At 41.9% G+C, this 13,327-nt stretch overlaps 1 protein-coding gene across 3 annotated transcripts in view; it reads right to left on the minus strand.

Moving 5' to 3' along the window:
* LRCH1 (leucine rich repeats and calponin homology domain containing 1) overlaps positions 1–13,327 on the minus strand; it is a 301,867-nt gene that overhangs the window by 80,173 nt on the left and 208,367 nt on the right. For all 3 annotated transcript variants that reach the window (XM_075852250.1, XM_075852251.1, XM_075852249.1), the window contains 3 exons: positions 11,933–12,042; positions 5,971–6,108; positions 3,996–4,073 (listed from right to left, as the gene is read on the minus strand). In XM_075852250.1, the coding sequence (XP_075708365.1) occupies positions 3,996–4,073; positions 5,971–6,108; positions 11,933–12,042 (326 nt within the window). The remainder of the gene's footprint in view (positions 1–3,995; positions 4,074–5,970; positions 6,109–11,932; positions 12,043–13,327) is intronic.

Here is a 13,327-nt window from a genome sequence, read left to right on the forward strand (position 1 = left end):
AAAAAAACAGAGATTTTGGCGGTTTAAATCCTTAATCTTTTTACGGCATTCACTGTGCGAATCAAATAATGGTATATAGTAATAGTTCGGACTTTTACGGACGCAGCGATACCAAATATTTTTTTTACCACTACTAATAACTTTATTTCACTTTTTTTTAGGCTGGGTTCCCACATAGCGTAGACGCTGCGGAATTTCCGCAATGGAATTCTGTGCAGAAGTTCCGCAGTAAAAACCGCTGGAAATCTGCAGGTGCACAAATACTTTGCTATAACCAATGTTTAACACTAAATCCATAGGTAAAACTGCTGCAGAAAAAAACCGCTGCGTTTCTGCAGCAATATGAGCAGGAAAAAACGTACTATTTGCTGCGGACTTGTGTGACAGATCTACCAGCGTTTTTCTAGAGATTCTGCTGCAGATTTTCTGTTGCAGAAAATCTGCAGCGTATCCTGTGTGTGGGAACATACTCTTAGGCTGGGTTTCAACGTAGCATAAACCCTGTGGAATTTCCGCAACTGAATTCTGTGCTGAAATTCTGCAGCATTTACAGTAGCAGCAAAGTGAATGAGATTTAGAAAATTTCATGCTCACGCTGCGGAAAAAAACCTGCACATGTCAAGCGGAAAGTGTTCTGCGGTGGGTGCGTTTTTCAATTCCGCAGCATGTTAATTTATTCTGCGTGTTCTGAGCGGAGATGCTGCCTGTTTGTCCCATAGACTTCAATGGCGTGCATAAATTCGGCAACACATTTATGTTGTTGCAGATTTTACAGCGGGAAACGCAGTAAAAACCGCTGAAAATCCGACAGTGTGCACCGGGAAAGACTAATTAACTGTAAGTCCTTGTGCGGGAAGTAACCTCCTGCGATGACGTACAGTTACAGTCGTGCAACTAGGAGTCAATAACACTGTTTCTCACTTGAAGTCATGTTCTGTAAAGTACGTAATTTCTTATGTTATTTTATGCCTAAAATGGTTTTCACCACAGTAGCTCATGCAGAATGATAAATTTGGCGCATCTTTAGCAACTTCTGTCTAACTTTAAATACAAACCTCAAACCTGTGGCGCATGTCATGTGCGCAAGAATTCTTGCCCAATTTGAGCCTGAACTTCTGGAGCATTTTGATCAGTAAATTTGTCAAACTGTATTTATCTGATTGCATCTAGAATGTAGTGTTTATAGAATAGTAAGTGAATGGCTTGTTATTACAGGGAGTTTAATAACAGCTGTGCTTATTGTAGGTTAGTGTGTGTGGGGCGATTGGAAAAAACAAACAGCTATTCCTGCATTGTTTTAGCATTTTAAATTAGCGCTGTTTACCATGCGGAGTAAATAACCTTTACCTTTATTCTATGGGTCGGTGCGATTATGGCCATACCAAATATGTAGAGGTTTTTTATGTTTTACTACTTTTGCACACTAAAAACTTTTAAACAAAAATAATTATTGCATTGCCGCATTCTGAGACCCATAACTTTTCTATTTTTCAGCCGCAGAAGTTTCTGCAAAAAAATCTGCTGCACGTGATGGCACCTTTCGGCCGGGTTCCGACTGGACGGATACGCTGCGTAAAAATCACGCAGCGTGTTCGACCTGGAACCTGCAGAACATTCTGTCCGAAAAATCACACCACATTGTGGTGCGATTTTTGGGACGGAAATTCTGCTGCGGAAGAAAGCCATTCATACTTACCCCTTCCCTCCTCTGATGTCCGCTCCGGCCTCCCTGGATGACGTTGCAGGCCATGTGACGCTTCAGCCTGTGATTGGCTGCAGCGGTCACATGGGATGCAACGTCATCCCAGGAGGCCGGACTGCAGGAAGAATGGCGTTCTGGGTAAGTACGTTTTTTTAAAATTTCTTCCGGCGCTGCGATTTTTGCGGCGTAGCCGCTGTGATTACGCTGCGAAAGTCGCAATGCTTGGCTTTCTGTTGTGGGTTTTGCATCCCATTGAATTCAATGGGAAAAACCCACAACAGAAAATAAAAAAAACACAGCTTAAATTGACATGCTGCGGAATTAAATTATTAACGTTTACTAAATCTCACCCACTTTGCTGCTACTGTAAACGCTGCGGAATTTTCGCAAACAATTGCGTTGCAGAAATTCTGCAGCGTTTACGCTATGTGGGAACCCAGCCTTATGGCTTGTCCACACGTAACGTAATTGCTGCGTATTTCCCATCCGGGATTGCAGACGGAAAATACGCAGCAAAATACAGTAGCAGCAAAGTGGGTGAGATTTAACAAATCTCATCCATAAGCTGCGTAAAATTTCTATCCCGAAATTCACTTGCGGTGTGTATTTTTCGTTCCGCAGCATGTCAATTCCTGCTACTGAAAATGGACTGAATTGCCACGTTTTTCAATGGAGATGTCACCCTCTCATAGACTTGAAAAAAACGCAGCAAAATCCGCACCTTTTTATGCAGCAAAAACCACAGGAAATGGTGCGGTTTTTCCACAGCGGAATGTCTACTAGTTTTAGCGAAAATGCTGTCGAAATATTCTGCAGCCATTCCTTTACGTGTAGACAAGCCCTTAAGATCCTGTTGATTTCCTTTGTCACAAACCTATAAGTCATAATTAGGTGCCATGTACACTGGGTACAAATGACATGATTAAAGTGTGACAGGGGGTACAGTGCAAATGACAAGTATGATCAAGTATAAGGGCTTATTCAGACGAACGTATAATACGTCTGTGCAACGCGTGTGATTTTCACGCGCGTCGCACGGACCTGTTAGTCAATGGGGCCGTTCAGACTGTCAGTGATTTTCCCACAGCATATGTCCGCTGCGTAAGGGCGGATTCAGACGAACGTGTTTTGCGTCCGTGCCGGCCGCGTGGTTTTCACGCGGCTCGCGCGGACCTAGAGAAGTCTATGGGGCAGTGCAGACAGTCCGTGAGTTTTGCGCAGCGTTAGTCCGCTGCGTAAAACTCGCGACATGTTCTATGTGTCGGCGTTTTTCGCTTATCATGCACCCATTGAAGTCAATGAGTGCGTGAAAATCACGCATGCCCCACGGAAGCACTTCCGTGGGACAAGCGTTATTCGCGCAATAACAGTAAAAGAATGAAAGTAAACAGAAAAGCACCACGTGCTTTTCTGTTTACAAACATAAGAACAGAGTGTCATAATGATGGCGGCTGCGTGAAAATCACGCAGCCACGCATCATATGGTGATGACACACGGAGCTTTTATGTGCCTTTTGCGCGCGCAAAACGCACACGCTCGTGTGAATTCGGCCTCAGGTTATAATGCTCTATCAGACAGCAAATTTATGCCTGATCTCAATGTAGTGTTTATAAAAGAGACTTGCACCAAGCTAGTTGTTAAAATAATGAAAACTGATGGCTACTCTAACAAAATATTTATTTTAGAACGCAGGCATTATCAGTCCCTAGGTTTAAAAAAATCCACACAGACATGGCAGATATCATGATTACTATGGTGGAGCAAAGTAGCCCATAAAATTCACCTGCAGCAAGCTCAAGTCTTGTACTTGAAAGCAATAACAATCTAAGGGCCTGTTCACATCTGCGTTGATATTTCCGTTGCTCTGCTCCGTCGGAGGAGCAATACAACGAAAATGGTAGAGGCGACGGTTCCGTTGTACGACAGACACCACCGTCTGTTGTATTTTCGTTTGGATCTGCGACAGAGGCCCCTAATGGAGCCTCCAACGCAGATGTGAACAGGCCCTAAGTCTGCACCTGCCTTCTAAATGTGACCTCCAATGTGCTGATACAATTGCCGTTTACGAGTCATTTCTTGCATTTTAATTGAATATTACAAATAGTAAAATATAGTAGAAATTATTTTGTTATGGAGGGGAAAAAAGACATGGTTGGATGCAGAAGCCATGAGTGTGATAACTTACAGATAACGGAGTTGTTTGATCCATTGAACATATGATTTTAAATGAGATACAGTATGTTTCCAGTTTTGGCTACATGCAAACATTGACTAAATATTGCAAACATTTACCTCTGGTACTCCCATTTTTCTACATGCTTCTAGAAAATTTTCAACATTTCTTCTGCATTTGGCCATGCTAAGCTTAGGCTGCAAACAAAACATTTGACAGATGTTACAAAAATAAACATTTTATTAAGCATTACAAGTTATAAGAACATGACAAGTCCCTCATAGGTAGTGGCTGGGGGACAGAAGTGCCAACCACTTAGGGTATGTTCACACGCAGGGACCAAAAACAGCTCCTGATTTTCAGACGTTTTTGTAGCAACTCGCGTTTTTTGCGGCGTATTTTACGGCCGTTATAGAAGATGTTTTTCAATGGAGTCAATGAAAAACGCCTTCAAAAACTTCCCAAGAAGTGACATGCACTTCAATTTTGCGGGCGTCTTTTTACGCGCCGTATTTTGACAGCGACGTGTAAAATTAAGGCTCGTGGGAAGAGAACACCGTAAAATCCATTGAAAGCAATAGGCAGATATTTGTAGGCGTATTAGTGGCGTTTTTTCAGGCGTAATTCGAGGTGTGAAACGCCCGAATTACGTCTGAAAACACTGCGTGTGAACATACCCTTAGGCCTTATTCACACGAACGAGTGGGTTTTGCGCGTGTTGCAGTTCCATGTGTCATCAGTGAATGGTGCAAGGCTGCGTGATTTTCACGCATATTCCATCCTCATGACACGCGGTTTCGATGTTTAGAAAAAGAAATGAAGGAAGTGCTTTTATTTTTTCCTTCATTTCTTTATCTACTGTTGCGCGAATCACGCGCGACACACGGAAGTGCTTCCATGTGCCGTGCGTGATTTTCACGCACCCATTAACTTCACTGGGTGCGTGATGCGCGAAAAACGGACATACGCTGCAAGAAAATCATGAACTGTCTGAACGTCCCCATTGACTAACATAGGTCCGTGCGTATCACGGATGTTAAACACGTTCGTGTGAATAAGGCCTAACACTGAGGATAAAAACTGTGCACTGAACTGCAGCCCAGAATCAAGGGTTACCCAGTGTCTATTGTTTCCATGGAAATCTGTCCCATTGGTTATGCAATTTATCAGATATGCTGGAAATGTCTGATTCTTTTTCACTCACAAAATGATAATTAGGGTATGTTCACACGCACTAATTACGGACGTAATTCGGGCGTTTTTGTCCCGAATTACGTCCGACAAATGCGCCTCAATAGCGTTGACAAACATCTGCCCATTGAAAGCAATGGGCTGACTTTTGTCTGTTCACACGAGGCGTATATTTATGCGCCGCTGTCAAATGACGGCGCGTAAATAGACTCCCGTGTCAAAGAAGTGACCTGTCACTTCTTGGGGCGTAATTGGAGCCGTTATTCATTGACTCCAATGAATAGCAGCGCCAATTACGTCCGTAATGGACGCGGCGTTCAAGCGCCTGCACATGCAGTTGCGCTGCCGTGTGAACATACCCTAACAAAGAATTTCCTATTAAAGGTTTATTTCAGTTAAGAGTTAAGCTCTGTTCACATCTGCGTCAGAGGCTCTGTTAAAAGCATCAGTCGCAGATTCCGTTGTTTTCGCCTGGTCTGGCAAAACGATAGACGCCGTGACGGAACCTCGACGGAACACGTAAAAGCAATGGGTTCCATTGGGCGCCGTTGGTTTTGGTCATGCAACAGATCCAGCTTCTCCGGTTTTTGATTGTTTTACTCCTATGACGGAGCAGAACAACAGAAAACCCTGACACTGCCTAATAAGCAGTGTTCACCTATTCACAGGATAGTCGACAATTTGCTAGATCAGTGGGGGTCTAACTGCTGGGACCCCCACCAATCGCCATACAGGGGGCACGAGACCTTAATTTGAATGGAGCGGTAGTCGAGCAGGTGCAATACCGTTTTATTCACTGGCTATACGACTGACGGAGGTAGCCGAGCACTGTACTCGCCATCTCCATCAGTCCCATAGTCAGTAAATGAATATAATGTAATAATCACATTAGATTGGACTTACAACAGCTGGAGAGGGCACATGGATACTCCCTACTGACCGAGGGCGTATTTGATTCACTAAATGACAGAGGACAACTCCATCCATCAAAGCGGATCCTACGTCTTCAGGAAGGCAGATCTTTAATCTTATTTCAATATTCTGCAACAAACAATAAAAATTACAATGAAAATGTTTATTATAAGAATCTTCTCACAAATTGAAATTCTGGATATTATGGTAAAAATATATACCGTATTTTTCCGACTATTAGACGCACCTGACTATAAGGGTATGTTCACACGCAGTGAGCAAAAACTTCTGAAAATACGGAGCTGTTTTCAAGGGAAAACAGCTCCTGATTTTCCTACGTTTTCTGTGCCACTTGCGATTTTTGCGGCGTTTTTCACAGCGTTTTTTACAGCCGTTTTTGGCGCTTTTTTTCAATAGAGTCTATGGAAAACGGCAACTAAAAACGTCCCAAGAAGTATCCTGCACTTCTTTTTCGCAAACGTTTTTTTTTTTTAAAACGCCGTGAAAAACGCTCCGTCGTTTACGGCCCGAAAAATGGACGAAAATAGGCCGTGTGAACATACCCTAAGACGCATTCAGGTTTTAGACAGCAAAAAATAGGAAAACATTTCATATTTTACTTCTTTTACAAAGAAAAAACTATTAGTTCAAAAAAATTATTTGTTCAGTTTGACCACATTCTGAAAGCCATAAATTATATTTTTCCATCATTTGAGCGATGTGAGGGCTTATTTATTGCCGGACGAGCTGTAGTTTTTATTAGCACCATTTTTGTGGTACATACGATTTTTTTATCACTTTTTATTTCATTCTTTTTAGCGCTATGGTAACCAAAAGACAACGATTCTGGGGTTTTAAATAAAAAAATGTTGCACCGTTCACTGCGTGAGTCAAATAATGCTATATTGTAATAGTTTGGGACTTTTACGGATGCAGCGATACCAATTTTTTATTATTTTTTTATTTTTACATTGTGCTTGGGGAAAAATGTAAAATGTTTTTTTTTTTTACACACCTGAAAATTTATTTAACCTCTTTTTTTTTTTTTTTACACACATTTTATTAGTTCCCCTAGGGGACTTGTACCAGCGATCATTAGATCGCTGCTACAATACACTGCAATACATGGATGAGTTACGGAAACAGCGTAACTCGCTGAGCTACGCTATTTCCGTAACTCCCATAGTAGTGAATTGCAGTTACAGAAGCAGCGTAGCATGCTACTCTGTTTCCATAACTACTGTTCAGTTCTATGGGAGTTACGAAACTGCGTAGCTCAGAGAGTTACTCTGTTTGCGTAACTCGACCATGTAACCAGGAAGTGAAGTGGCCGGAAGACAGCGGAGCCGGGTAAGATAGAACGGGGGCTTAGGGGGCCCCGTTCTAGAGATAAATGCGGGTCCCAGACCCGCATCTATGTGACATTTATGACATATCCTGTGGATATGTCATAAATGTCCTTCATAGGAAAACCAATATAAATGCTGCGGTCGCTATTGACCGCAGCATTTAACTAGTTAAACTGCCAGGAACAGTGCCATGCCTGTTCCTAGCCGTTAGTGCAGTGTAAAGGGAAGTGTCCCTATATGTATATGTGTATATATGTGCATAATTATGTATATATGTGTGTATATATATATATATGGTATGTATGTGTATGTATAATACATATAATGTCTCATGAGCCAGGGCTGTAGAAACACAGCCCTGGTCATGAGTACGGTGGTAAACAAAGCAGGACAGTTAGCATTGCCCTGCTTTGTTTGGAAACAATGGAGACAGGAAATAGTTTCATCCCGTCTCCATTTCAAATCTCCCGCGCGCGCGGATGGTCTCGGCGTGCGGGATTACACGCGGGCGCTCATGAGTCAGTTGGTGACACATTATCACCATGCCGACCCATGCTAGCCGGGGGCGAGCGCCACTCGTCCCCCGCTGCGAGCGTACCGGCAGGGTTAAATAGCCCTGCGTCCGGTACGCTCAGCAACAGAAGACCACTCCACCAACGAGGAGCAGCTGGGACCTGCCTGCCTCCCACACCACCACTGTCCCTAAGTTAACCCTTGCTTCCCTGAATAACCCTTGGTGCCCCTGAGACCCTGTTAACCCTTGCAGTCCCTGACATTAACCCTTGCAGTCCCTGAAGTTAACCCTTGCCCTGAAGTTTACCCATTACTGCCCTGAGTTAACCCTTACTACCCCTTGTAGTCCCTGAGTTAACCCCTTGCTTAACCCTTGCAGTCCCTGTGAACCCTTGCAGTCCCTGTGAACGATTGCAGTCCCTGTTTACCCTTGCTGCCCTAAGTACCCTGCAGTGACCCTTGACCTGCACATCCCCAGGTACACAGAAACCCATTCTCCTTGTTCCTCCTTATCCCGTATTAACCCTTAGTGTATAGGGAAAGTTATATTAGGAGGGAGTGAGACAGAGATAGTGAGCGTGTGAGAATTACAAGTAACTTATGTGTATTGTAACGTAACTGTATTCATATGTATGTTTAGGTAAGTGGATGGCGGTATAATTAGGATTGTGATACCGTGTTTGTACTGTACTGTGATTAGTTACTGTGTTTTATATATGAGTGATTACTGTATGTTAATAAATATTACCTTTATTTACTATACGGTCTTATTCCCATGAGTAGCAGCAAAAGCAATTAGATCGACCTTAGTATAAGGAAAAGATAAGGGAACTAGGCATAACCCTAGTGACCCTGATTATAAAGGCGGTAGTAATAGTGGGTGACACTAACCAGTGAATCCCGCTATTACACTACCCCCTTTAACATGCAGCGTGTCAGAAGCTGACACCTGCAGTGTATGGAGCAGGCTCAGCGCGTGAGCCCGCTCTATACATCATCCCCTCCCCGCTCCATGATGTGCGGGTCGGGAAGGGGTTAAGTAAGGTGCGGTCAGGGGGCCCGGGTCCCCTGACTGCTGACTATAAGACGCAGGGACTTTTTAGCAAGATTTATTCTTGCTAAAAACTGCGTCTTATAGTCCAAAAAATACGGTATATATCACTTTGTACCATAGTGAGAATTTGAAAGAATCAGGACTTTTGAAACAACTACATTAATGAACAGAGATATTTTCTGTTTCAATATTTTTTTTGAGTTTTCTTATATAAAGTGAACGGATTTTCAAGGCAGAGTGACATGCAGGATGCAATTGCTCATTCATGGAATCATGTGTCGCACATTTTATATGAGAACCTATTTACTGTTCTTGTCATACACACTGAGTGTTAGGAAGCACCCGACCCTTTAAGATTAGCATGACTACTAGTTTAGCTTCTGTGCGGTTCTGGTTTTAGTTGTTGAGCCTATCCCACTTCTCTGTCCTTCTTCCTATTTGATTGAAGGGTGGAGTATTTAAAGCTGGGTTGATTCTGTTTTCTTTGCTTGTGAATTTCCTTGCTGCATGTGTTTGATCAACTTTCCGATGATACCTTGTAGCTTTGACTATTTGGACTTTATGGAACTGGACCTCAGCTTGTCTCTGGACTACCCTTTGCTTACTGATTTGGATTTTCTGTTTCTGTCTGGTTTTGACCTCTGCAATTCTTGATTTTCTGACTTTCTGTTTACCCTCTCGCTGTCTTGTTATCTGTTCTGGTTTTACCTGCATTGCACCTCTTATCCAACACCGAACTGTTAAAGCAACCTGGGTTCTATGCTGCAAAAGCCAACCTGCCTTGCGGCGGGCTCTGGCGAAAACCATAGAATAGCCTTAGACTCTGTTGATCAGAGTTCTGACGGATTTGGGGTTTCAGATTTACTTGCACGCTCATTCCTGAAGCCTCCAGCAGCCTTTGGGGAATCGCTCACATAGCAATTCCATAAACTTCCACACTGGGAATTGCTCAACCAGTGATTCCATAACACTGAGATCCTTTATATTATGGTCTGTACTGTACTGTATTATGTTAAATAATTACATTACTAAACAGTGACATGGCATTCTGCTTTGTAATGTTGAAAAAGCGCTTGTATATATACATCTCTATATATATGTGCTGTTGCCATTTTCTTCTGTAATGTATAAGTTTGCAGTCACAGGCGTTCTTGCACGTGTATACACATTTTGTTTCATTTTGTTGGAGTGTGCTGTTCAAACTTTTGTGTTTATGTGATTCATATATGTGGGGTTAGTTACTGCCTCCATTTTTTGATCTTGCACTCCTCCTATACTTCCCTGGGTGATTTTAATTAGTTTAATGCTGGTTCCTACTATACCCAAGAATATGTAGGTTTAGTCCCAGTTCTGGGTATATGTGCAGCGTAGGTTCCTATCTCATAGAGGTCGCCTTGTCATTGCAGGTGGGCTCACACAATTTCATCAAAATGTGCGCTAAGAACCTTACTATTGTAAGTAGATTTAGAAGTAATGCATATTTATTTATATTTAGTGGCATTAGTGTTCGCAGTGTGCTGTCGCCATTTTCTTGTGCTATATAAAATTGGTGAAAAAGCAGCACCGTTATAAAGCAGTGAGAGGGTGCAAAAATCCTCCTCCTGACACGTGGCCAGTGTCCCAAGATTCACAACAATATTTCCCAAAATACGAGGCAGCACTTTCATAGATAGTGAAAACTGGATCAATTTATTCACCACATGCAAAGTTTCAGCCCTACTCCATGGGGCCTTTCTCAAGCCTTTTAAAAAAAATATATATATATATATATATACATATCTCTCTATCCTGAGTCGGTGTGATTCTGTCTTTATAAGGCTATGTTCACATCTGTGTTTGGGTTTTCCGTTGTTCTGCCATTGCCTGAAGTACACCACCCCCACCCCGACAGAACCCATGGACTTTCATTTGTTATATCCGGTTTCTGTCATGATGTCCTTCATTTTACTAGACAAAAAAGCGCAGCATGTTGCGCTATTTTGTCCGACATTTTTGACTGGATCTGCGACGAATGCTTCTAATGGAGCCTCCAATGCAAATATGAACAGAGCCTAAGCTGTGTGAACACTGTTTTTTCCCTTCTCCTTTGCAATTGTTCAAGCTCTATTAATTTGCATAGTGAACATGGGTGAACTGCTATTTTCAAGTCCAACCTCAAATTCCTTATTAGATTGATGTCTGTCCGGCATGAACCTCCCTCCTGCATTTGGACGTGCTATTAAAGCTCTAATTGTGATGTGTGTACTAGCACAATAAGTGGATGGCACAGGCACAGGAGTAGTGCTGGCGCCATCGGCAGATGGTGCCAGTTGTAATATAGAGCCGATATCCCGCAGCAGCAGCCAGCATGTGAGGCAATTTAGATGCCAATGGTGGAATTGCTGGGTTATTTTTTATACCTCCCCCCCCCCCCCCCCCCCAAAAAAAAGAAAAGTTAATAAAATGTATTCAACCTGCAATAAAACATGTCCTCATACAGCGAAATTGATAGAAAAATAAAAGAGTTATCATTTGTTGCATCTAGTTAGACTTGCCAGACACTTTTCTCTTCCTAATACCACTTTTGATTTGGCTTAATTTGCAACGGAATCTTAAGTCAGATCTTTGGCGCATTTTGACACAATTTGGAGCATTTTAAGCCAAGTCTCCTTTCCATTAAGCTCGTCCCCCTTTTTGGAACGTTTTTTTTTTAAGTGTCTCAAAAGCTGCCCACATCTGTTCTAAAATGAAATGCGCCAAATTGTGGCGCAATTTTGGACACATTCTAGGCACAGATACATCAGTAAATCTTTCGTTTTTTTGGCTGTGTGCATATTCAGATGTTCAAATGCTCTATATTCCAATGGCTTCTGCTTACATTGAAAAGGATTTGTCTCATGACAGTATATTATGTATTGTTTTCCAATTTGCATTTAACATGCAGCATTTTTTCGCTTTTAGTAATAAAGAAGTGATAGCGATCTGTGTTTGTATAAATGTCTGTACAACTGAATTCTACTATTTTATGTCAGGCATGTGCTACTGAATGAACGGTTACCTCCCGAAGAATGTCTATTAGTTCCTTTTCCTCTCTCATCTGTTCCATTTTTCTTCGCATTGTAAACTGGGGATCTATTGCTTCCAAATTCCTCTGTGGTCTAATGAAAACTAGAATGTGATTAAGAAAGAAAATAAATATTTCAACATATTCAAATTGGCTTCACAAAAAGAAAAAACGTAACAACAACTTTATGAAGAGCACGGACGTATGACAATGAGCCCAGAGACTTGTGGTAATGATGTAACAGAGATGGTAAATAAAATAGAAACATCACAAACAAATGTTAAAAGGGTCATGCTTAATATAAAAGCAACAGACATATCGGAGGCCCTGTTATCTACAGTATGTCACGATGCAATGCGATCTACTGGTCAAACTACATGTGATGGTGCCTCAACTATGGAGATCTAAATAGATCATTGTACTCGATGCAGGGTATATCTGTATTCTGTTTTACATACTTTATAGGCTGGTATTTCTTTCGGAAGTTATCCATGTTTAAAAAGACTCTGTCACCACATTATAAGTGCCCTATCCCCTACATAAGGAGATCGGTGCTATAATGTAGGCGACAGTAATGCTTTTTATTTAGAAAAACGATCTATTTTTACCACTTTATTAGCGATTTTGTTTTATGCTAATGAGTTGCTGAATGCCCAAGTGGGCGTATTTTTACTTTCGACCAAGTGGGCGTTGTACAGAGGAGTGTATGACGCTGACCAATCAGTGACCAATCAGCGTCATGCACTCCTCTCCATTCATTTACACTGCACTAGCGATATAGTTATATCACTATGTGCAGCTACATACACAGACATTAACGTTAATCAAGTGTCCTGATAATGAATACACATGATCATCCAGCCTGGACATCATGTGTATTCAGAATCCTGAGACTTCTGAACCTTTTCTGTGAGATTACAGCAAGCCACGCATAATCTCGCGAGATTACGAGGTAAACGAGATTTCGTTTCCCTTGCTGGAAATCTCAGAGAAAAGATTCAGAAGTGTCAGGATTCTGAATACACATGACGTCCAGGCTGGATGATCATGTGTATTCATTATCAGGACACTTGATTAACGTTAATGTCTGTGTATGTAGCTGCACATAGTGATATAACTATATCGCTAGTGCAGTGTAAATGAATGGAGAGGAGTGCACTGATTGGTCAGCGTCATACACTTCTCTGTACAACGCCCACTTGGTCGAAAGTAAAAATACGCCCACTTGGGCATTAAGAAACTCATTAGCATAAAGCTAAAAATCGCTAATAAAGTGGTTTCAAATAGATTGTTTTTCTAAATAAAAAGCATTTCTGTCACCTACATTACAGCGCCGATCTCCTTATGTAGGAGATATGACACTTATAATGTGGTGACAGAGTCTCTTTA

Source organism: Rhinoderma darwinii, chromosome 2 (assembly GCF_050947455.1).
Source record: "Rhinoderma darwinii isolate aRhiDar2 chromosome 2, aRhiDar2.hap1, whole genome shotgun sequence".
In the NCBI taxonomy this organism is placed as follows: domain Eukaryota; kingdom Metazoa; phylum Chordata; class Amphibia; order Anura; family Rhinodermatidae; genus Rhinoderma; species Rhinoderma darwinii.